This window comes from Jatropha curcas, chromosome 1 (genome assembly GCF_041381405.1).
Source record: "Jatropha curcas cultivar XTBG-Jc1 chromosome 1, XTBG_Jcur_1.0, whole genome shotgun sequence".
Taxonomy (NCBI): Eukaryota; Viridiplantae; Streptophyta; class Magnoliopsida; order Malpighiales; family Euphorbiaceae; genus Jatropha; species Jatropha curcas.
This window is the reverse complement of record NC_143151.1, coordinates 6,534,312-6,559,248: the sequence shown is the minus strand read 5'-3', so window position 1 is coordinate 6,559,248 and position 24,937 is coordinate 6,534,312. Positions and strand designations below refer to the sequence as shown.

Below are 24,937 nucleotides of genomic sequence, written 5' to 3'. Positions count from 1 at the left end.
TTCAAAAACCTTATTGTTTCAAACACATACACTCTTTGTTGCAATCTCTCCGGCTCTCTCCCTCTTGAACCAGGCTAAGCAGATGCTCAGTTAGAAGAGGAGAAAACCAAATAGTTTTAAGAGATTGATTGAAATGGAAGACAAAGGGACAACCGTCAATTTAAGGAGAGAAACGTATAGCGATGTAAGAGAGAGAGAAGAAAATGTTAACCATAAAACCATCTTAAAATCATGTGACAGACAAGAATATATTATTTAAAGCTATTTTTACAGGTTCAGATCCATTTAATGGGAAATTTAACAGCTTTACCTGCCAGTTCAATGAGAGCAAAATCGAGAGACTTGATCTGTAATTTTCAAAATAGAGGTCCAAACTAAATAGTATTTAATCAAACCTTAGGGACTAGGGACTAAATAGTATTTCATAAGAATATTTTATTGATAATTATTACATACTTCGGCTTTTGCAAGCTTAGAAATCCTATATTTTGTAATCTATGCACCGATCAATAGGACCCTTCTTCCAGCAGGTCCATCAGGGAAGTCCAAAACGCTGATATTCCCAGAATCAAGATGAAATGATCGCATCCATTCTTTAGTTAGATTCAGGCAATGTGCCAACATTGCTATTTGAATTGCAGGATGACCAACTACAATAATTATCTTTTCTGGATCAGGTTCATTGGATAATTCATTTAACGAAGATTGGCAAGCTTTTCCAAACTGTTCCCAGAGAGTTTCAAGTGTTCTATCCACAAATTTATTCAAAAAACCTGATTGATGTGCTGGAGCAGACACAGAAATAAGCAAACTCAAAATCAAGCTAAGACAGGAAATCCTAATGCCCTAACCAAGTTGAAATACAAATCCAAGTGCAACCTCAGATGAAAGAACTCGATAGCTTTTTTCGACAATCTGACGAACAGAAAATCAAATCAAACAGCTTCAGGACAGAAAGTTGGACATCATATAAGCAAAAACAGGCAAAATATTTCAAGTGATGGTTTCGAACCCCTGCGTCACTCTGTAAGCTTTCATGACAGACAAGTATGATCCGCTTCCTGGTTTTTCCACCACCAGAACTTCCAGCTACAAAGGTGAATTTGGTTAAGAGAGAACAGAAATATCAGGTCTTACTATGTTATGCGCAGTTGCTGTCAACATATCAAACCCTTAAAATCGGTTAATCCTAATATAAGCACAGTAATTTTTGGTTGTGTGCAGCTCGTCACATCTGTTAAGCTAATTCAAAGTATTTTTCCTAACACAATCTTGAATAAGTAGCTGTTCAGATTTTCAAATTAAAAACAAAGTAAAACCAATTCAATATTACAACTACACCCCATATAAGAAACAAAATTTTAGTTGGCCTGCAAATTAGACGCCTACTTCCAATTCTAGCGTAATGAACTTTCAGTTCTAGTTCATGAGGAAAAAAAAAGTAAGTGGATAGAGATCAGTTTCTATCAATTCAAAGTCTGATCATTTCCTCTTGCGCAAAATCCCCAAATGATTTGATCGAATCAGGGGTCTGTAATTACAATTCATTGAATGGATTACAAGAAATAACAAAATGCAGAACGACAATAAATCTGCTGAACAAGAAGGAACTATAAAGAAAAATGCAAAACGACAATGACCCTGCTGAACCAGAAAGAACCATCAAGAAGCGTGTAGTCTGTAGTCTTTTAAAACATTAAAGGATTGCCAACTGGCCTTAATTGAAGTTCTGTTTAAATTACATAATTTATAAGCATTTAAGTTTTCAGTAGATGATCTATACTGTATTTCTCAAAAGATACCACGTGTGAACGTAGGACAAGATCTTAACCCCTAAAGTTTTCTCCTTTAGTTGAGCTTTCCCTTCTCCATTACAATTGAAAGCTATTCTCTCATCTATGGCGAGAGTGGAGAACTGAAAGCAAATATAATAACAGAAGAAACGTTGAAATCCAAGAAAGCTTATAATGACAAAAGCCAAGAAAATATAGAATAGTTATATTAACTAGTTCCATTATCATTCAATATCATCGTCTTCGTCAAAAAGAGAGAAGCAAAAACACATCACCTTCTGTTACATCCCCTATATATCAAAATACTAAGGCAAGCTGCAAGTACAAGTGCAGTAAAACTCTAGTATCCTCCCAAGCTTCTCACAAAGAAAGAACAGGACAAAAGAAAGAGAAAATGACCATTGCAAAAAGCTTCAATGCGACCAAATAGACTAGCAACAAAATTATTCCTCCATTGCTTGGTTTTCCTGGGTTTGTTCTTGAGAGACCTTGACCTTGAGCTTGGGTAAAGTGAGTGAGGGCTCTTCTTGAAGAGCTGATGGAGCTTTGACCAAATGGATACTTTGCTGCAATTCTTTTTCTGCCTCTTTCCTCTCTTTGGTTTTCCTGACCTTCAACCTGCACAGATAGATATGTTAATATATTTTAATAAAATGAAATCTATAATTTAGCTCTTCCATAAATAGAGAGAGATGTACCTATTATCAATGTGTTTGGCTTGCCTATCAGATCTGACTTTATCGATCTTCTTAATAGCCTTCAAAGTATTCTCAGCAAGATTCCTGTCATATCTCTCAGGCCTATTCCTCTTTCTTTCAAACTCAAAGGTTGCATCCTAGTTAAGGAAGAAAGAAACGCGAGGGTAGAATTCATTTAGTGTAAACTCAACCTTAAATTGTGTATTATGATAAAAATACAAAAGATCATCTGAAAAAAGCAAGTTAAAGCAAAGAAAGGCTTTTAACCTGTGTCATGTCCTTTCCATGCAACCGCCTATAGGCCTTGGTCCATTTTACTTTGCGCGGGTTTCTCTTCATTTTAAAGTTCTTATGGCATTTGGATCTACAAAATCGAAAAATCTGCAGAAAGATTGGTAGACAGAAACTTGAGCGACAAAATTCACCCTCAAAGATAACATGGGTGAGAAACTTGAACTAGCTACACAGGTGAGAGATTCTCAGTTGGAGACACCATAACTAGTAAACAGAACCCTTCTCATAGCCATAATTTAATCCATTCGTGCCCAACATCATAGATAACAAACCAAGTCAAATAAGCAATTTCTCATTCAAATTTAAAATAAACTAAAGAAAATACTTATCAAATACAGATCTGGAAATGTTAAATTACGTCCATAAATTTAATCATGCTGTGACCTCAGACAACCAACAATTTAATTTGACCAAGGTAACAATTTCATGCTCATGTAGCGAGAATTGATTAATTAATTCTATGGATGATCAGAATAATGCTATTCAATGTCAAATTTATCCAACCCAGCTAATGTACTTTGAGATAAGAAATTTTTTAGGCAACAGCATAAAAGTACACTGCAAGCAGAGGCCTGTAGTAAGATAAGGCAGAATAATGGATGTCAAAAATTTACCTTTGCATCATTTCGAACAAACTGGATACCATGTCCAGGATATATAGTAGAGGAGCAGAACCAACACTTCTCCAACCTCATTGTGTCTCCGGTTTAAAAAACCAGCTTTCTAAGCAGAGAAATAGCAATATTCAGAATAAGTACAAAAAACAAAGTAATCAACAGAAACAAGATGAGACTGCAACTGCAAATTTCAACATTAAAAAGGAGAAAAACTGCCAGCAATCCAAGTCTATATGTCAAATTGTCGATGCATGAATAGTTGCCATATAGTGCTGTCAGTAATAAGCAGCACATAGAAAATCTGTGTATCAAAGAAATGGTATCACCACATACAAAAAAAGAAAGGGAGGAAAGAAAGGAAGAAAAAAGGTAACAAACAAAGAACCAAAAAAAGATCCTCAATCTAACCAAATTGATAATAAAATCAGTCCTTCATATGCCAATTATTTAAGAAATTACATGAGAGTTTTGCTTTGTTCATTATGAAGAAATTCAACCAAACAGTAACATATAAATGGAATAAGCTCAAATCGGAATTCTGAAGTGGCATTTAACAGAGACACACCAAGGACTTGAAACAGGTTGCATAACTAAAGGGCAATGCCCCAGATAGAGGCAATGATTATGGTTTTTAGACGAAACTACCAAATCCCACACACACACACACACACACACACACAAAAAAAAAAAAAAATTCTTTACTTAACTATCTACTTAACCCTAAAAACTTTCTTGTTGACAAAATCCATAAGATTTCTTATTGCCTAATGCCTGCTTGTTAAGAAAACATTTATAAAATTCTAAAATCAATAACAATAAAGAAAATTCTTTATTATCCAGTTAAATGTTTTGTAGAACTTCTTCATTAAGGGCACTATATTAATCTTTTTCTTGTCTCGAATTTAAAGCACAAATACCAAATCCCATACAGGCAGCAAAAGATGTACCCTATATAATTTCACCATATCAGGTAATACAGATTATGATGAAATAAGTAAAATTAACACGTTAATGTTAAAAAAAGGAGTCCATATCATGATTCAGCAATTTCAGGCGGGCCTTAAAATTTACTTTTTTTTCTACTGAAAAACCAAAACCTAGTATAGTCAAAAGAAAAAAGAAAAAAAAAATTACGTTGATAATAAACAGTGGCATACCTACTATAGCGACTTGCAATCGTCGGAAGCCACAGAGGAGATTTGCCGCCGCTCGTGGAGATGGCCGGTCTTTGACAAGAAGCCTACTAAGAAAGCGGCAATGAATCGAGGAAGAAATAAAGCTGTGAATTTATTGGAAGACCTAAAACCAAATGAGTTTAACATCTAACTCCCCATATCAAAACTACGTCGTTTTACCCCCACGTCAAACGACGTAGTTTTGATGCAGGTTAGCTTAAATCAGTTTACTTAAAACAGTTTACTTAAAACACAACCGTCGGATAAAAAGCTCTCTGCTTAATTACAACCGTCAGATCAAAGCTCCCTTCTCTGCTGCAGTAGCTTCTGTTCCTCGGCAGTCGGCACTCGGCAGACTCACTAGTCACTTGCCGCCACCCTCCTCTTCTTCTTCATCTTCATCTTTTTTCTCTCTTCAACACACAAAATCCCTAGCCTATGCCTGTGCCTTTCGCGGAAACGAAAGAAGGTTGAAATTGGTAACTAATCGACTCTATTTGTATTTATTCTTATTATTTTATATTTTCTTAGAAAAATGAAATAATTTTTCTGACACAGTTTGATAGAGAAAGATCTAATTCTGTTGAAATTGAAAGTTAGCTTTATTTATTTATTTATTTTTGTGAAATTAACTCACTGTCTTGCCGTTATTTAATAATATGATTTAGTTTAGTTTTAAAAAGAAATTCAAATTAATAATAACTAGAAATGGTAATTGGAGTGTTCCTTGTTTTTCTTTTTCTTTTTTTCTTTTTATGCATTATTGTGATTATCTTTTGTGTAATTGACTTATTTGGTCTGTTGTTATCTGATTTTATGTTTGCTTAACATAGCTATAATTGTTCAATCTGAGCTATGAATTGTATAAAAATGATGGAGTTATGAAATTTTTATTTGTTTTAGTTATGTGTGTGAAACAGAAAATGAAATTGATTGCAATGTATATTCATTAAGGTGCTCATTTCTGTTCTATTTTTGAAAACCAGGGTCCCTGGAGATGATAATGAAATTAGGGTTTGATTGAAATAATGAAAGCGTTAATTATTTGATTTCTGTTCTTTTCTTAGTTTTTGAAATTTTAGTTTTTTCTGAGGTTGAATTGCAAATTTGGTCTGATGTTGGTAGATAGTGATTTCTTTTTTTAAAAAAAAAAATTATTGAAAGGATTGTTTATTTTAATTATTGATTTGGATGACAACTTATTGAAAGGGTACTGACATGGCTTTAGCACTCTTGGATTCCTGATACATATTCAGATGTGTTTTGGGCTACTATGGTTCTTGTTTCTGTGATCTAAATTAATCAATCATTCAAGAAAGTAGGTATGCCAGTGGGAATCCTACTTGCACTTTGTAATTGCATTCTATGCCTCTTATAGACAATTCTTTATTTACAAGTTTTACATGTTAAGCATAGCTGGAATATTTAGGAAGATCTATCAAGGTCATGATTGCAGAAAATGGAACCGAACTGCTAATGCGGGTTATAAATTTAATCAAAAGGAAGAAATTATATAATTTATCGAATAATCAATTAATTAAAAAAAAAGCTATCTTCATCATTGAAATAAAATGAGTTTATGTTGATCAATTTGTGTTGTTTTTCTTCTTTTGTGCATATTCTAGATGGAAGTTCAAGGTCAAAGGGAATTGTCTTCACAAGATAATCTTGCATACATGGAGCTTGCAATGGAACAGGTAATCCAAGACCATCTCTTCGTAAGAAGATTTAATTAGACAAAATAGTAAGGCTTTCTTATTGCATTTATTTTCTATCTCCATTTAGTTTTTTATTTTCAATACATTCTATGTTCCTACTATTCTTTCTAGATGCTTACAGGATTTGAAACAACATCCTTCATTCTTATCCATAAAAGAACTTGCAAACAATATTTTTAAATACAACTAAATAGAGGTTCATTTTATGTGTGAATAGGTTGTAAGATATTTGTTCACGAGTTGAGATGTTACATGAATTTGTTTCATGTACTTGATAGGGTTAAGCTGCAACGAGCGGGGTGAGACGCAGACATAGTTTTTAATACATTTTGATTCCCAAATTATAGTTTCTATAGTTTATCAGTTCATATGAAAGTTTCATAAGGTCTTTTTGGGGAGTATTTGGTTCATGAACTGACTCCAACTATGAAGTTTGAGTTCCTATATCATTTGTGCTAAAGGATATAGAGGTACAATCCTATAGGACCTTTGTATCATTTAGCACCAAGTAGACATGAACTCAAACATGGTGGTTGAAGTCAAGGCATGACAATTGGTATCAAAGTTGGAAGCCCTCTAGTGGATGTTTGGTTCAAGGACGAACCAGGCAGAAACTGGTGGGCCTATGACATTTCGACCCGGCAATGTTGTTTAAAGAGGGCGGGTAGGGCAAAGCTCTTGGCAAGCTTCTAAGATGGCAAGCTAGCTAGGGTAGTGGGATGTGTGGTATAAGAATAAATCGAATCATACATCGAAATGGAGAAAACTAATCACTAGAGGTGTCTTTTGTTTAAACGTGTTTGCGTAAGCGAAATCCTAAGATGCGTGACCTCCTGGGAAGTTCTTTATTCCACCCGCGGAATAAAATCGTGCGAATCCTATCCAAATTTAAAATAGGGTGGAATTGACTTGATCCAAAACGAACAATTCTTTTAGTGATTGGAGTTAGGCATGACAATTTGGATTTGGTTATTGTGGTCGCTATTAGCAAATGGCTGTTAACTTTGCAATTTACTCCTCTAGTTTGTGGCCAATGGTTGCTAACTGCTACTCAGTTAGGAATAACCAAATGTCAACTACTAGTGTCAACAATTTCTAGCTGGAACTTTTAGCAAATCATAGATATTTGGGTGCTAAATCAATTTTGGATACCTGGAGTATTGGCATTCACCAGCTGCCGCAAGAAAGAAAAGAAAATATTTTTTTTAATAAAAAAATTGTTGATTGACATTTGGGAAGCTAACATTGTAGTTTCCCTAACCTTTTTTTCTCTCTTTGAATGTCAACCTACTTTAGGAAATCCTTAACAATGTGTATTTATTTTGCCATGTGGATAGCGTGATGACCTGTATATTCTTACAATTGCTGATGTTTAAAGTATAATTAGCAATAGCATCAATACCTTTTACCTGAATATAATAGTAGGCTTTTTGAGCAAATGGCTAAAGGTTAGCCTTTTTGTTTTAGGTTCATATTCTGGAAGCAGTAATTAACAAAAGAAGGATCCATCCTTCGATGATAAAATTTTCTTGTGATCAATTATTTGGCTCTTGAGGTACTTCCTCAGTTGTAGTTTTCTTCTTTAATGGATTGAGTAACTGAAAAAACTGAATCCATATCTAGGTATCTATGAAAATAAAAATTCTGTTAACTAATATTTCTGAACTTGACAAGGCTAATCAACCTTAGCTAAAGGAAGAATGGATAGAGGGGAGTAAGTTTCCCGTGCATTAGACGGGTCCAGGTCTAGGTTTTGTAGTTGCCATATGGTATTCTGCTCCTGACATGTTAAGAAAAATAATTTTTATGCTTAAAGTGAGTTAGATGTCTGCTGATTCTGTTAACACATTTCAACTTCAGTTTTGTGTTGGCTTTTTGACTTGTGAATCTTTTGAATATTATTTGTTGGTCATATGGCAGGCAAAATATGCACTGGATTGTCTTGAAGTGCCAGTGGGGTAAACTCTTCTAAATTATTTTACTTTGTAATTTCCTTTCTTTTCTGAAGGACGCCCTGGGTGTTGGGCCATTTTAAGAGAGAGAGAGAGAGAGAGAGAGAGAGAGAGAGGAGGGGAGGAATAAGCTAGTTAAGGTTTTATGTTACAAATTGTTCATCCTTACCATTTGCACTTGCACTTTACCTGATAGATTTTTTTCTCTATGATGTCATTTTTCTGAAGTTATATTTAAAGGTAAACTGACTATGGCCTAGCATGCCAATTATCATAAAGGATATGAGCAAGAGTTTGGATGTTCCATTCATGATTTCTGATGACAAGGAACTAAAGTTGTAAGGTTGTAAAAAAGAAGATAAAGAGTAAATCAAGTTGTTAAGCAAGTAAGAATCTTAGAGAGACTGGAAATCGGAAGAAGCCAGATGAAAGAGATTTGAATGCTAGGTTAATTATGAAAAGTAACTCAAACATGTCGTGCTGTTAGAGAATCAAAGATGGGATAAGGTTAGACTTCAGTAAATTGGGAGTAACTTGACTCTTTAGTTTTTCTGCTGGTATTTTATGGTTAGTTTTCATAATTTGTTTTGAACTGTTTGTTAGTTTTATCCCTTTTGTGATGCCACTGAAGGTTGTGGGGAAGTATAGAAGAACTCATCTTGGCTTGGGGTGAACTTACTATAGTTATCTACTCTGCACTTGGCTTCTAACATTTACCGCAGGCACAATAACTGGTACATTGGAGGTCCATTCTTCCTAATCCTCTTGTACTAGGGGAAATGTCCTCTCAATCCTCTAATGAAATGCAAGTAAAATATATGCATTGAAATTTCTAGTTTTTCCGAGACCACCCTATTTTTTCAATTAAAATACGTCATTTCAGCAATTTGGGTTTTTTTTTTACATTTGCCTTCCTTGGGCAAACCTAGTCCTTGTCATAGTTCATACAGAAGTAATAATATGTATGAGTAATAAGGAAAAAACATTTGATGTAATTGAAAATAACTTAATTTCATTGGTTAATTTTTCAATTATATTAGGATAATCAACTCAGTTGTTGCTGTAACTCTGTGTACTTGGTTTATGAGTTATATTGTTATGGCGCTGCTGGACTTACGGTAGTTTTACTGCTATTTAGGTTGTTTTTATTTAGTTATTCAGTGTGTATCATGTTATTATCAGTTTCTTTGTTAGTGGGTATTAGTGTGGTGGTTAAGCAAGTTACTTATTGTAATGGGTAGTTATTAGTGGTAGTGGGTAGTTTTAGCTTTACATTTAGTTGTTTAAAAGGCTGTTATATCAGGAAAAATGTAAGCAGAATTTTATGAAAAGGTTTTGAGTTCCTAAAACTCAGAGATTGTAGAGTTCTCTCTTAATGAGCTCTAGGAGATTGCAGATTCTCTCGAAGTCTGTCACCATTGATAGATGGAAGAAAACTCCATCTCAAACCTGATCCCCTAATTCAAAGACCCATAACTAGATCCAAATTTGGGACCATAACATATATTCTTTAAAATGTTTGTTTCCTTCTGTCATAAAATTCATTGCTAGTTTTATGAGCTCAAATGAGAATGAGCCAGGATTGACTGAGGAAATTATTGAGACCCTTCTTATTCTGCCTGAATTGAGGCCTAGGCAACTTCAAACAATACCTGCTGGGGTTTTGTGAGCTGGTTTGTTGCTTTACGTGTTAAGGCTTTTCAATAACCTAAATTCACAATTGCCCCTCCATAAAAGTCAGCTCTCGTGAGGTTATCTCCATCAACATTGATGTGCAGCTCAGATGTAGGAAATGGATTAGATTTTTATAAATATCTTGTCTTTTGTCCTGAAACATATTTCAAGTTTTGATCAACGTTGTAGTGCTCCCTTGAAATTAGTCTTTCTTCAATTAACCTAATCAATTTTTGCAGATTACACTTTCTCTTTCCAGAAAGGATATTGATTCTTTTGCTTAAAGTCTTCATTATTATTTAGGCAGATCCTTCTTCACTAAAACTATATTTGCATTGACCAGTTGTCTGATTGTTGAAGGTGGGAAAGTCATTGCATCTGGAAGAAATCGAACAACAGAGACAAGAAATGTAAGTTTATCAATGCATCAAATATTTTCCCCTTGGTTTGACTTTCTAACCTGCTTTCTATGATGTTCTTTGATTAGTTTAATCATCTGGAGGTCCCTCTAAATTATGTTAGTTTTGTGCATATAAATAGTTTTTGAGGAATCGTCTACTATATAATGAGCTAGCAGTACCTTGTAATTTAATAGCCACTTGGATGTTAATAACCAATCTCACCTCTATTAAAGTACTACTCAACTATGCTGATCCTGATCTTAGAATGTTGTTAATTTGAATCAAATAATAATAAGGCAGAAATCAGAAGAGCATTCAAATAGGTAGTCTCTAAAGCTTTTGCAATTTTTGAGTTTCTACTTCAATTTCTTATTGTAGGCCACAAGACATGCTGAGATGGAAGCAATAGATGTTCTTCTTAAGCAGTGGCAAAAAAGTGGACTTTCAACATTAGAAGTTGCTGAAAATTTTTCACAATGTACTCTCTATGTTACGTGTGAACCATGTATCATTTGTGCTGCAGCTCTATCTATTCTTGGTAGCCTCTTGTTTTGAAATAACGCTTTTCTAATGATTTTAAATCTAACATAGCTTTATTTTTTTTAATCTTATTACTACTTTTTCACTTCAGTTGTTCACTTGCTTAGGTATAAAGGAAGTGTATTACGGATGTGCAAATGATAAATTTGGAGGGTGTGGATCAATATTGTCATTACATTCTGGGAGCTTTCAACCACTTAATAGGTTCACTTCTACTTTTCTTTTGGGTTAATTATATCAGTGATTTTTGAAACTTGCTAATATTTGTTCGCACTTCTCTTTTGGGTTAATTATATTAATGATTTTGAAATTTGCCTATATTTTTATTTTAGTGTCTTCACTCCATTTTTCTATCCATTAAGTGTCTGGATGCACAAACTTTTTTCAGTTAAGTGCATTTGCCAAGAATTTTTCATCAAAATTACAATGGATCATTATGTTACATTTAAACTTCCATTCTACTTCTCTCTCTCTCTCTCTCTCTCTCTCTCTCTCTCTCTCTCTCTCTCTCTCTCTCTATGGTTTCTTTCTCACTTTTTATTGTTATTTCTCTTTTTCTTTTTTTTCTTTGAAAAATGTCAAGATTCCTCTTAACACTTTTCCATGTTCTAAGATAATATCACATACAGTACAGGTAGCAGTAAATTCATATGTCATTTACTACATCTCCATGGACCATAATTAACAAGTTTTTTTGAGAGTTTCATCATATGCCATTGCAATACATAAATCACTTCATTGGTTCAAATTCTTATGGCACAAATAACAAAATCTATCCTGTTGATGGTAGAAGTTCTAGTTATTATAGTTGTAAATTAACTTGATTGTCAGGTTCCTGATGCAGGGATCCTAATTTTAAATGGTGGATATTTCCTTTAAAATCCATCTTCCTTTGTCGTGCAACTTAGGGCATGTCTAACATATCCTACATGTTTGATAATGACTCATCAAACATCACCCAAGAGCATGTTATTACAACCAAAATTCAACAAATCAATCATTTCATACAAAATCCGAAAATATACACATGATAGCATAAAGGCACAAAATCAAAAATTAGAGTAAGGTAAGTGTGTTTATGAACACTAACCTTCAAAACAAGGTTTAGTAAGCTTTAATCAAAGCTTCTTAAGCTTTGGTCTTGCCCTTATCTTTGGTAGAAGGCTCTCCACCCTCTACATGTAAGAAACTCAAAATCAAAACAAAGAAAACAAATAGAAGAAGAAATTGGAACATGATTAAGCATGTATATGCTAAAAGAAAACTCTAAACCCAAACATGATGAGATTATCATAAAATCACTTACTTGACCCAAGTAGAAAAATCTCCAAATTCCTTGAAATTAGTTACCAAAAATCACTTCTCTAGCGTCACAACCATGTTGGATCACTAGACTACTAGTGACTTAATCCTAGCCATCCAAATTGGGGAAAAGATCAAAATAACCTTGTTGCTTTATATAAGTAAACCATTAATTATTGAGCAACCATTTTTCTTTCTTTTTCTTTTCCTTACACGTCTTCTTCTTCTTCTTCTCCTCCTCCTCCTCCTTCATTTTCTTCAATTCTTACTTACTAAACACATCAAATTCACTCCATCCAACTTGATTTAACTAATTAATCTTAGAGAGTGAAGCTAGAGAAGTGATTTTTAGTGACTAATTTGAAGGAATTTGGAGATTTTCCTACTTGGGTCAAGTAAGTGATTTTGTGATAATCTCATTATGTTTGGGTTTAGAGTTTTCTTTTAGCATATACATGCTTAATCATGCTCCGATTTCTTCTTTTATTTGTTTTCTTTGTTTTGATTTTGAGTTTCTTACATGTAGAGGATGGAGAGCCTTCTACCAAAGATAAGGGCAAGAGCAAAGCTTAAGGAGCTTTGATTAAAGCTTACTAAACCTTGTTTTGAAGGTTAGTGTTCATAAACACACTTACCTTACTCTAATTTTTTATTTTGTGCCTTTATGCTATCATGTGTATATTTTGGGATTTTGTATGAAATGATTGATTTGTTGAATTTTGGTTGTAATAACATGCTCTTGGGTGATGTTTGATGAGTAATTATTATGTGGTAGACCTTTTTACCTTGTGTCTTTGTTGTTCATGTTCTTTTCATGGTTGAAGAAAGCTGAATTTGGGAAAAATGTATTATTGAGTGAGATTAAGGACCATTTTTCAGTCCTTTCTAGTTTCCATTTGTGTCTGAGTCCTCCATAAAAGTTTTAGGTCTACTTCTCAGCTTTCCAACCCATCCTCTTGTGTCCAATTTGGAGATACATAGCTCAACTTATGATTGAAACACCCAAACTGACTCTGTTATGTCGGGCCATATGCATCACTGAATTGAGTGCCCATTTTGATCACCATAATAACAAGATTAGGTTAATGATAGTTGTTGCCCTGTGTCTTGAGACTTCCCTGGTTCTGGATTGGTTTAATTTGAGTGTTTGGTTACGTAGGAATTCAATAAACATTGGACTTGGTTCTGCTGAATCAAGTCTAGTCTGGTCTGTTGGTTTGTATTCCTAGCTTTTGTTTGCTATCTTACAGATTGATCTGGGCTGTGGGCCCTTCATAACATTTGTAGAATTTTGTCTTAGCTTTCGAATGATTTCATTCAATTTGGAGACTGATAACTCAAGTTATGTCTTAAAAACTCAACAAAGGTCAATGTTATTTTAATGCTGGAAATTTTCTATGTTAAGTCATTTTGTTTAAGTATGAGAATCTTTATGAATTTCTTAAAGTTTTTATTATTATTTTAAGAAGATTAAAGAAATGAATTTTATAAGAAATGTTATGAAGTAAGAATTAAAAACAAGAATTTTGGGCTCTATCATACTTGGTGTGAATTTGTTGCATGATATGATTTATTATGTAAGATGAGTATGCTTGGCATTTAATGTCATTATGATAAGAAGCTATGATGATATGTTAGGCACGTGGGTTTCTTATGTTAGGGCGGACGCGCTCTATATGTTATGATAAGTTGGCGACTTAAGGCCATTATGACTACACTATGAAAACTTATCTGCTTTTTTTTTTCCTAAGTGTAAGTGAGCCCTTATAAACTATTTTAAGGAAATGAAATAAATGAGATCACAACATGTTAATAAATCTTAGTTTACAATAACTTATTTATGATATCAAATGAGTTTCTAAAGCATGATGTGTTAGTGTATATATGTTAATGCATGTTACAAGTTAATGATTCTATGTATATAAATGATTTTATAAAGTTGTGGTTTGTTGTGTTTTATGAGCACCACTGAGTTTTATACTCAGGTTGAAGTCTGTGTTTGCTGCTTGAAGACCAGAATAGTAGCATTAGAGCTGAAGAGAATATTTTGGTAGTTGATTAATGTTTACGTAACTAAGAATTATGGCATGTATTATTTAAACTAAGTATTATATTTTTGGAGACTATATTATTTAATTTATGACTTAAACATGTTATTGTACATAATTTTGGTGTATATATATTGGAGATAAGCTTGGGACTTATTTAATGGTTAGACTATTAGAAATTGATAAATTTAAATGAATGTATTTAATTTATGAATATTAAAATGTTATTGAGGAATTATGTAGTTATGAAATTATAGAAGTGCTATTGTGTTGGTATTGGAGTTTAAATTTGGGAGTGCTTTGTATTCATATGTTTGGCGACTTTTAGGGGAAATTGTTGCAGTTTTCTATAGGACTCTCCCAAATCATTTTCAAAACAAAATATTATTACTTGCTAAACTTGTGAATACTAAATCACTTCTAATTCATAATATGATTGTATGATTTATATGTAGGTTAGGACGGTGCCTCCGGCACCGAATGTGGCATCCGTCGTTGGGTTTTTCGAGATTGGGCGGCAGGTGTTATATTTAGTGGTATCAGAGCATAAGTTTAGGCGGTTCTAGGACTATATGTATATATAGGAATTTATCTGTTTTGAAGTGAAAGTATGAGTATAAGTTAAATACATGCCATATTAGTTTGGTTTGGAACTTTTCTTTGATGGGAACCTTTTGGTCTTTGTAGGAGCTGAGTGATGTCTCAACATCTATCTGATGAGGAGGTGGATAGTTATGTCCCTCCTAGTGGTGGTATTCCTGTTGGTGATGCCGCTAGTGGTGCTGTGGGTACTGATGCAGAGCACGCCTCGAGGGTGGGGCAGGCTGTTGCAGGTCATTCTGGGCCTAACCGGGATACGCTTGTTCTGCAGTTAGTTGCTACTTTAAGGCAGGCAGCAGGAGCTGTTCCCCAGACTCCAATTGCTCCAGCCCTTATTCTAGTTCGTCCCCCTATTGAGAAACTGGGGAAATATGGAGCTGTTGAGTTCAGGGGTAGAAAGGATGATGTGGCTTCTGCAGCAGAGTATTGGCTCCAGTCTGTGGAGAGGATATTGAAGCAGATGCAGTGCTCACCTCTGGACAGTTTGGTTTGTGCCACTTCCTTATTGAGGGAGGAAGCTTACCAGTGATGGCATACGGTATCATTGACAGTCAGTGCTGAGCAAAGGACTTGGGACTTCTTTCTTTCTGAGTTTAGACAGAAATACATTGGGGAGCTTTACATTGACCAATGTAAAGTCGAGTTTTTAGAGTTAAAACGGGGCGGAATGTCTGTGCTCGAATGTGAAAGAGAGTTCATCCGGTTGAGCAGGTATGCTACTGAGATGATTCCTACTGAGTCGGATAGATGCAAGCGCTTCAGGAAAGGCTTGCATGATGATCATAGAATGCATCTGGTTGTTCATCCTCATACATCATTCTCTTCCCTAGTGAAGGCAGTTTTAGAGCTTGAGGAAGTTAGGAATGAGCAGCAGGCTAGGAGGCAACGGAGTCAGCAGGGTCAACAAAAGAGGTTTCAGGGTATGGCATCTGGACAGACTTCTGGGGCTCAGTTCAGTAGTAAGAGGCATAGAGGTGCACCACAGACCTGGTCTAGACCGATTCAGAGACATGGACAGGGTACTTATGGTAGAGCAGCTCCACAGACCACATCTGTTGCTAGTGGTGGAGGTGCTGCGTGGATTGATATTCTGACATGTACTCAGTGTGGAAAGAAGCATCCTGGGGTTTGTAGGAGATTTCCAAGGCATGCTTTCGATGTGGGTTTATAGAGCATATGCTTGGAGACTGCCCTATGACTTTGGCTAGTTCAGCTCCTCAGGTAGGGAGATCAGCTCCCTTTGTTCCGAGAGGCAGAGGCAAAGGTCGTGGTGATACAGGAGGCATTGGGAGTCAAAGGCCAGTTTCAGAGACAGTGGAAAAACTTAAGTCCAGAGCACCTGCCAGAGCGTATGCTATCTGAACTAGGGAGGAGCAGGATGCCCCAGATATTATCGTTGGTACATTTTCTATCCTTGATATTCCTGTATATGCTTTGATTGATCCTAGCTCTACTCATTCGTATTTATGCATAAATGTGTGTAGATTAGGTAATATGCATGCTGATATGCTAGAACATAGTATTGAAGTTACTAATCCCTTAGGTCATAGTGTCGTAGTTAATCAGGTGTATAGAGATTGTCCATTGGTAATATATGGCCATGTGTTTTTGGGAGATCTGATAAAATTGCCTTTCCGAGAGTTTGATGTGATATTGGGTATGGATTGGTTATCTAGATATTGGTTGTGTCAACACTGGAGCCTCAGTAAGCATCGTCTTAGGCTTCTCAAAACTATTCTAACATTTATCATTCCACTCGAATCTGACATTCTTTCGAAGAAGTCTAGTCAATGGAGCCGCAATGAGAGAAAATCCCTTGACAAATCTTCTATAATAACCAGCCAATCCTAAGAAACTTCGAATCTCTGTAACATTCTTAGGTGGCTTCCATTCAAGCACTGCCTCTATCTTCTTCGGATCAACTCTAATACCCTTAGCAGAAATAATGTGACCCAAAAAAGCAATCTCAGACAACCAGAATTCACACTTACTCAGCTTAGCATACAGTTGTCTCTCTCTCAATATCTGAAGTACAATTCTCAAATGGTGATCATGATCCTCTCTAGTCCGAGAATATACCAAGATGTCATCAATGAACACAACCACAAACTGATCTAAGTAAGGATGAAACATTCGATTCATCAAATCCATAAAAACTGCAGGAGCATTTGTTAACCCAAACGGCATCACCAAGAATTCATAATGATTATAACGTGTCCTAAAAGCAGTCTTAGGTACATCTGATTCCTTAACCCCCGGCTGGTGATAACCCGATCTCAGATCTATCTTCGAGAATACACTAGCTCCTCTCAACTGATCAAACAAATCGTCTATCTGAGGCAATGGATACCGATTCTTCACAGTAACTTTGTTAAGTTGTCTGTAATCAATACACAATCTCAATGATCCATCCTTCTTCTTTACAAACAATACTGAAGCACCCCATGGAGATACACTCGAATGAATAAAACCTTTATCAAGCAACTCCTGAATATGTATATTTAACTCTTTCAACTCAACAGGCGCCATCCGATATGGAGCAATGGATATCGGTGCAGTACCAGGCATAACCTCAATACCAAACTCAACCTCTCTCTCAGGCGGTAAACCAGGCAACTCCTCTGGAAATACATTCGGAAAATCACATACTGTAGGTATATCATGCACATTAGGATATTCTGACTTTGGAGCAAGTACACAGGCTAAGTATGCCTCACAACCATGCTGGATCAGTCTTCTAGCAGTAGAAGCAGAAATAACATTAGAGAGGTACTCCAACCTCTCACCCACAACTACAATCTCCTCACCAGATGAAGTCTGGAGTGTAATCCTCTTAAGTCTATAATCAATCATAACTCCATATCTAGATAACCAATCCATACCCAATATCACATCAAATTCTATATTACCAATGGACAATCTCTATACACTCGATTAACTATGACACTATGACCCAAGGGATTAGTAACTTCAATACTATGTTCTAGCATATCAGCATGCATATTACCCAATCTACCCACATTTATGCATAAATATGAATGAGTAGAGCCATGATCAATCAAAGCATATACAGGAATATCACAGATAGAGAATGTACCAACGATAACATCTGGGGCATCCTGCTCCTCCTTAGTCCTGATAGCATACGCTCTGGCAGGTGCTCTGGACTCAAGTTTTTCCACTGTCTCTGAAACTGGCCTTTGACTCCTAATGCCTCCTGTATCACCACGACCTTTGCCTCTGCCTCTCGAAACAAAGGAGCTGATCTCCCTACCTGAGGAGCTGAACTAGCAAAAGTCATAGGGCAGTCTCGAAGCATATGCTCTATAGACCCACATCGAAAGCATGCCTCGGAAAATCTCCGACAAACCCCAGGATGCTTCTTTCCACACTGAGTATATGTCAGAATATCAATCCACACAGCACCTCCACTACTAGCAACAGATGTGGTCTGTGGAGCTGCTCTACCATAAGTACCCTGTCCATGTCTCTGAATCGGTCTAGACCAGGTCTGTGGTGCACCTCTATGCCTCTTACTACTGAACTGAGCCCCAGAAGTCTGTCCAGATGTCATACCCTTAAACCTCTTTTGTTGACCCTACTGACTCCGTTGCCTCCTAGCCTGCTGCTCATTCCTAACTTCCTCAAGCTCTAAAGCTGCCTTCACTAGGGAAGAGAATGATGTATGAGGATGAGCAACTAGATGCATTCTATGATCATCATGCAAGCCTTTCCTGAAGGGCTTGCATCTATCCGACTCAGTAGGAATTATCTCAGTAGCATACCTGCTCAACCGGATGAACTCTCTTTCATATTCGAGCACAGACATTCCGCCCTGTTTTAACTCTAAAAACTCGACTTTACGTTGGTCAACATAAAGCTCCCCAATGTATTTCTGTCTAAACTCAGAAAGAAAGAAGTCCCAAGTCCTCTGCTCAGCACCGACTGTCAATGATACCGTATGCCATCACTGGTAAGCTTCCTCCCTCAATAAGGAAGTGGCACAAACCAAACTGTCCAGAGGTGAGCACTGCATCTGCTTCAATATCCTCTCCACAGACTGGAGCCAATACTCTGCTGCAGAAGCCACATCATCCTTTCTACCCCTGAACTCAACAGCTCCATATTTCCCCAGTTTCTCAATAGGGGGACGAACTGGAATAAGGGCTGGAGCAATTGGAGCCTGGGGAACAGCTCCCGCTGCCTGCCTTAAAGCAGCAACTAACTGTAGAACAAACGTATCCCGGTTAGGCCCAGAATGACCTGCAGTAGCCTGCCCCACCCTCGAGGCGTGCTCCGCATTAGTACCCACAGCACCACTAGTGGCATCACCAATAGGAATACCACCACTAGGAGGGACATAACTATCCACCTCCTCATCGAATAGATGTTGAGACATCACTCAACTCCTACAAAGACCAAAAGGTTCCCATCAAAGAGAAGTTCCAAACCAAACCAATATGGCATGTATTTAACTTATACTCATACTTTCACTTCAAAACAGATAAATTCCTATATATGCATATAGTCCTAGAACCGCCTAAACTTATGCTCTGATACCACTAAATGTAACACTTGCCGCCCAATCCCGAGAAACCCGACGGCGGATGCCACATTTGGTGCCGGAGGCACCATCCTAACCTACATATAAATCAAACAATCATATTATGAATTAGAAGTGATTTAGTATTCATATGTTTAGTAAGTAATAATATTTTATTTTAAAAATGATTTGAGAGAGTCCTACAGAAAAACTGCAACAGTTTCCCCTAAAAGTCGCCAAACATATGAATACAAAGCACTCCTCAATTTCAAATTCCAATAACAACACAATAGCACTTCTATAATTTCATAACTACATAATTCCTCAATAACATTTTAATATTCATCAATTAAATATATCAACTTCTAATATTCTAACCATTAAATAAGTCCTAAGTTTATCTCCAATATGTATCCACCAAAATCATGTACAATAACATGTTTAAGTCATAAATTAAATAATACAGTCTCTAAAAATATAATACTTAGTTTAAATAATACATGCCATAGTTCTTAGTCACGTAAACACTAATCAACTACCAAAATATTCTCTTCAGCTCTAATGCTACTCTTTTGGTCTTTAAGCAACAAACATAGACTCCAACCTGCGCGTGATAAAATCAACGCGCTGAGTATAAAACTCAATAGTGCTCGTAAAATACAACAAACCACAACTTTATATAATCATTTATATACATAGAATCATTAACTTGTAACATGCATTAACATATATACACCAACACATCATGCTTTAGAAACTCATTTGATATCATAAATAAGTTATTGTAAACTAAGATTTATTAACATGTTGTGATCTCATTTATTTCATTTCCTTAAAATAGTTTATAAGGGCTCACTTACACTTAGAAGCAAATAAGTTTTCATAGCGTAGTCATAATGGCTTTTAGTCGCCAACTTATCATAACATATAGAGCGCGTCCGCCCTAACATAAGACACCCACCTGCCTAGCATATGATCATAGCTTCTTATCATAATAGCATTAAATGCCGAGCATGCTCATCTTACATAATAAATCATATCATGCAACAAATTCACACCAAGTATGATAGAGCGCAAAATTCTTGTTTTTAATTATTACTTCATAACATTTCTTATAAAGTTCATTTTCTTTAATCTTCTTAAAACCTTAAGTAATTCATAAAGATTCTCATACTTAAACAAAATGACTTAACATAGAAAATTTCCAGCATAAAAGTAACATTGACCTTTGTTGAGTTTTTAAGACATAACTTGAGTTATCAGTCTCCAAATTGAATGAAATCAGATTCATTTGAAAGCTAAGACAAAATTCTACAAATGTTATGAAGGGCCCAAATCAATCTGTAAGATAGCAAACAAAAGCTAGGAACACAGATCAACAGACCAGACCTGATTCAGCAGAACCAAGTCCAATGTTTATTGAATTCCTACGTAACCAAACACTCAAATTAAACCAATCCACAACCAGGGAAGTCTCAAGACACAGGGCAACAACTTTCATGAAGAACTCAGAACCTAATCTTATTATTATAGTGGTCAAAATGGGCACTCAATTCAGTGATGCATATGGCCCGACATAACAGAGTCATTTTGGGTGTTTCAATCATAAATTGAGCTATATACCTCCTAATTGGACACAAGAGGATGGGTTGGAAAGCTGAGAAGTAGACCTATAACTTTTATGAAGGACTCAGACACAAATGGAAACTAGAAAGGATCGAAAAATAGTCCTTAATCTCACTCAATAACACGTTTTTTCCAAATTTAGCTTTCTTCAACCATGAAAAGAACATGAACAACAAAGATACAAGGTAGAAAGGTCTACCACATAATAATTACTCATCAAACATCATCCAAGAGCATGTTATTACAACCAAAATTCAACAAATCAATCATTTCATACAAAATCCCAAAATATACACATGATAGCATAAAGGAACAAATCAAAAATTAGAGTAAGATAAGTGTGTTTATGAACACTAACCTTCAAAACAAGGTTTAGTAAGCTTTAATCAAAGCTCCTTAAGCTTTGCTCTTGCCTTTATCTTTGGTAGAAGGCTCTCCACCCTCTACATGTAAGAAAAAACTCAAAATCAAAACAAAGAAAACAAATAAAAGAAGAAATCGAAGCATGATTAAGCATGTATATGCTAAAAGAAAACTCTAAACCCAAACATAGTGAGATTATCATAAAATCACTTACTTGACCCAAGTAGGAAAATCTCCAAATTCCTTGAAATTAGTCACCAAAAATCACTTCTCTAGCTTCACTCTCTAAGATTAATTACTTAAATCAAGTTGGATGGGTGAATTTGATGTGTTTAGTAAGTAAGAATTGAAGAAAATGAAGGAGGAGGAGAAGAAGACGTGTAAGGAAAAGAAGAAGAAAGAAAAATGGTTGTTTAATAATTGATGGTTGACTTATATAAAGCAACAAAGGTATTTTGGTCTTTTTTTTTCCAAATTGGATGGCTAGGATTAAGTCACTAGTAATCTAATCTAATGGCTACAAATATTCTCTAATTAAATTCCTTCAAAATATTTTTTATCTCCACAAAACTCTTTAATTTACTCCATAAAAATAATTCCTCAAATTTCCTTAATTAATATAACACCATAATTCACTATTCACTAATTATCTAAATTCTCCAAAAATATTCATTACGTATTTCCTACCCATAAAAACCATGCATACATGCTCCAAAAATGTTAAATAAAATATAAAACATATATAGGAATTTGTTAATTAGCTCATAATGAATTTACTAGCTTAAACTCAAGCTACGACGGGTAAGCAATCTTTCTTCATATATTTGGATTCAGCATTAATATTTATTATTTCATATAACAGCGTCTCTTTTGGTGGATTTTTAGTGTAAAACAATTGCTTCTAATGATCCACATGTTATGAGCAAACACTTTATACAGCAAATTCACCAACATAAGCTACGTAAGCTAGTATGTGAAAAAATAGATATGAATGGTGAATCAAGAAATTATGAAGAGAGTTCCGTTGCCATTTGTTTCCTGAGTTTAAAGCTAAAAAGTCCAATAATATGAACACAATTTGGTTTTAATCAATTTTAATGTAGCCACATCAGGTTGTCCTGCCACCGAAGGCCATCATCTAGCCATCCATCAAGGAAGGATAAGTTTAAAAATATCAGAGATAACATTGATAATATAAACAAATGAAAAGATTCCAATTGGCATATGTGTGAGGCAAAACTAACACTAATGGTGGAGACACAGAAACCTATTTATAGCAACGCACCTATACTAAAGGCTGTGAAGAATAAACTGAAATAAAGAAACATTCCTAACAGAAAACTAATGAGACTTGAGAGCAGAGTAAAGAGCAACATAAAATCTTCTTATATAAAGATATATGGGCGTTTTGGATTAGTTTGGAATTGTGCGTGGATTGGTGGACCAATTCTATGTGGGTCTAGCACAGCTGCTTCTCAGTGTGTGAATGAAAATTGAATAAAAGTAGTGCTGTTATAATTAGTTGAGATAGAAGTGAAAATTTCGTAATTTCTTTTGATGATTCCTTCGATTTTGGTGTTTTGCTTTAAAGTTTAGACTTTAGACTAATGTTTGGTTGCCTTTCCAGCTCCGAAGCCTCACAGGCCAGTGACGCTTCAGGTAATACACCACTCTTGAAACTACTGGATTACCATTTGTTTCCCATTATCATGATTTAGGACTTGTTCTTACAAAGAGTATTTGTTATAAATTGATATATGGACAAAGCAATTGTATTGAGTTAAGAAATATTTACTTAAAAATGTAGTATTTTCAATTTTCATTCACTTTTGGAAGTGTATACTTCAATTTCTTTTCTTACCAAGTATAGAACTCGTGATGACTTTTATTCTTTTGGGTAAAACCTTCGTTGAATGAATTTGTGGATGAGCTACAGAATATCGGTGGCTAACTTGTCCACCCAGGATTCAGGTTATTTAGGCCCTCTTGAGGAACTCCCATTTTCATTTTCCATTGACTAAAGTGTGTACATACTGTGTTTGGAAAGGAGAAGGGAGGGAGAGTGGTTCAAATGAAGGATTAGAGAACATAACTTCCAAAATACAAGACTTCTTGCCCCTTGTTCTTGGGAATGATTTGTTAGGATAGTACCAATCCTAATTAAAGGGATTAGAGATTGAGAAAGTAGATAGAAAATTTGAGGGGCAGTGAAAAAAAAAAGTGAAGTGATAGGAAAAGAAGGGGGAGAGAGAGAGAGAGAGAGAGAGAGATTAGGAGTAGAGGGAAGGAAACGGTAAGCATTGAATTCCTTGGTTGTGTATGCTAAATAGCGAAGTACCTTTAAGCATCCTAAAATGCATATTTTGTAGTTTTCATTAGTGTAGTTGCCCCACTGTATTGTTTTTTTTTCATTTTGAACTAACTTTTTAGTTTTTATTTATATAGACCCTACAGTTATGTAGCATTAAAATCTAAATATATCTCATTCTCAAAAAAGAAATCTGTAATAAATGTACAGAAATATTTGAATGGACAAAAAAGTTATTTATCATTAAAAATTGATTTCTAAATTTAAAATTTTCAAATTTTGATATCACAATTTAAAAATGATACTATATACTAAAAGTTTTAGTATTGTACTGCGTCTTTATTTTTACTACGGAATGAAGGTTTGAGCATTTCTGCTAAAGCTTCATTTTTGAGGTACTATGTTTCTTTTTAAAATGGATAGTTATAGTTATTTTTTTATTGTCATTGGTTTAGGATTGAATAAAATTGTACATTTTACGACAATAGCAAAATAACACATGAATCAGTATAAAAAAATTGAGGGGAGAAGAACTGACAGTGATCATTCTATGCATGTAATGTAAATAAAATAAAAAGAAATATAAATTGAAAAATTAGTGAACTATACAAAAGCTGTGTGATTTTTAAGATTTTTCAAATTTAGAAGAAATTTTATATTCTTACTTGGCTACAACATTTTTTTAACAATAATTAATGGCAACTTTTATAGCGTTTGTGAAAAATATTAATTTTTAGAATTTTATTCATATAGTTATTGATTTCATTTTCAAATAATTGGATTAATTGATATTGAATACTTTTTTCAAAAAAAAAAAAACATAAATTAAATATTTTGATAAGGTTGCAATTAGAAGTATAAAAACTTATATCTTACGCATAATTTCATCGTCACGATCGATATATGTTTGTTTAACACAAATTAGAAAGATGGGTTTATAAAAATTCATACCTCAAGGGCAGATAGAAAGCTGAGTTATACTCGTACAATTAGGCTAAATGAAGTCCAGGGGACCTTAAAACATACGAAGGATGGAAAAGCATGTGGTCCGACGGTATCCTCATGGAGGTATAAAAGAGTCTTGGCAAAGTGGGCATCGCTTGGTTAACCAACCAAGCTATTCAATGATGTGCTACAAAATGAAAAGATACCAAATCACTGAAGCTTGATACAAAATTAAGCTTATAAGTGTCAATGAAGCTTGGAAAAAATTACAAAACATAGACTTAAAAACATTATGGAAGTGTTGGAGAACTGATTCGGATTTATGTGAGGTAGATATACA

General features: G+C 35.0%; 2 protein-coding genes across 9 annotated transcripts; one reads left to right on the top strand and one right to left on the bottom strand.

The window, feature by feature from the left end:
* Positions 1-1,986: 1,986 nt before the first annotated feature.
* On the bottom strand, positions 1,987-4,717 carry LOC105637365 (Ribosomal protein L24e family protein). Of its 2 annotated transcripts, none has more exons than XM_012220811.4 (5): positions 4,560-4,717; positions 3,400-3,508; positions 2,759-2,872; positions 2,492-2,628; positions 1,987-2,411 (listed from the first exon to the last, which is right to left on the bottom strand). In XM_012220811.4, the coding sequence occupies exons 2-5, from the start codon at positions 3,478-3,480 to the stop codon at positions 2,237-2,239; spliced, it is 507 nt and encodes a 168-aa protein (XP_012076201.1). In that variant the 5' UTR covers positions 3,481-3,508; positions 4,560-4,717; the 3' UTR covers positions 1,987-2,236. The 2 variants fall into 2 exon arrangements, with proteins under 2 accessions (XP_012076201.1, XP_012076202.1); XM_012220812.4 differs by having other exon boundaries at positions 3,400-3,504; positions 4,560-4,683.
* A 123-nt stretch (positions 4,718-4,840) lies between these two features.
* On the top strand, positions 4,841-23,170 carry LOC105637364 (tRNA-specific adenosine deaminase TAD2). 7 transcript variants are annotated; one of them, XR_016320375.1, is made up of 9 exons: positions 4,884-5,056; positions 6,203-6,274; positions 8,216-8,253; positions 10,265-10,331; positions 10,701-10,860; positions 10,970-11,066; positions 12,691-12,775; positions 14,900-16,211; positions 22,972-23,170. XR_016320375.1 is itself a non-coding variant. In XM_012220810.4 (7 exons), exons 2-7 carry the CDS (start codon positions 6,203-6,205, stop codon positions 23,060-23,062), a joined length of 525 nt encoding a protein of 174 aa, XP_012076200.1. In that variant the 5' UTR covers positions 4,841-5,056; the 3' UTR covers positions 23,063-23,170. The 7 variants fall into 7 exon arrangements, 2 of the variants coding, with proteins under 2 accessions (XP_012076200.1, XP_037497943.1); XR_016320379.1 differs by lacking the exon at positions 12,691-12,775 and having other exon boundaries at positions 4,883-5,056; XR_005179239.2 differs by lacking the exon at positions 14,900-16,211.
* The last annotated feature ends 1,767 nt before the right edge of the window (positions 23,171-24,937 follow it).

Bases quoted from the DNA above. Each gene is read 5' to 3' on its own strand.
- LOC105637365 (XM_012220811.4), bottom strand. From the start codon at position 3,480: ATGAGGTTGGAGAAGTGTTGGTTCTGCTCCTCTACTATATATCCTGGA. The intron at 2,873-3,399 runs GTAAATTTTTGA...ATCTTTCTGCAG, and splicing joins TTGTTCGAAATGATGCAAAG to ATTTTTCGATTTTGTAGATC. The intron at 2,412-2,491 runs GTACATCTCTCT...CTATCTGTGCAG, and splicing joins GCCAAACACATTGATAATAG to GTTGAAGGTCAGGAAAACCA.
- LOC105637364 (XM_012220810.4), top strand. From the start codon at position 6,203: ATGGAAGTTCAAGGTCAAAGGGAATTGTCTTCACAAGATAATCTTGCA. The intron at 8,254-10,264 runs GTAAACTCTTCT...TGCATTGACCAG, and splicing joins TGTCTTGAAGTGCCAGTGGG to TTGTCTGATTGTTGAAGGTG. The intron at 10,332-10,700 runs GTAAGTTTATCA...TTCTTATTGTAG, and splicing joins GAACAACAGAGACAAGAAAT to GCCACAAGACATGCTGAGAT.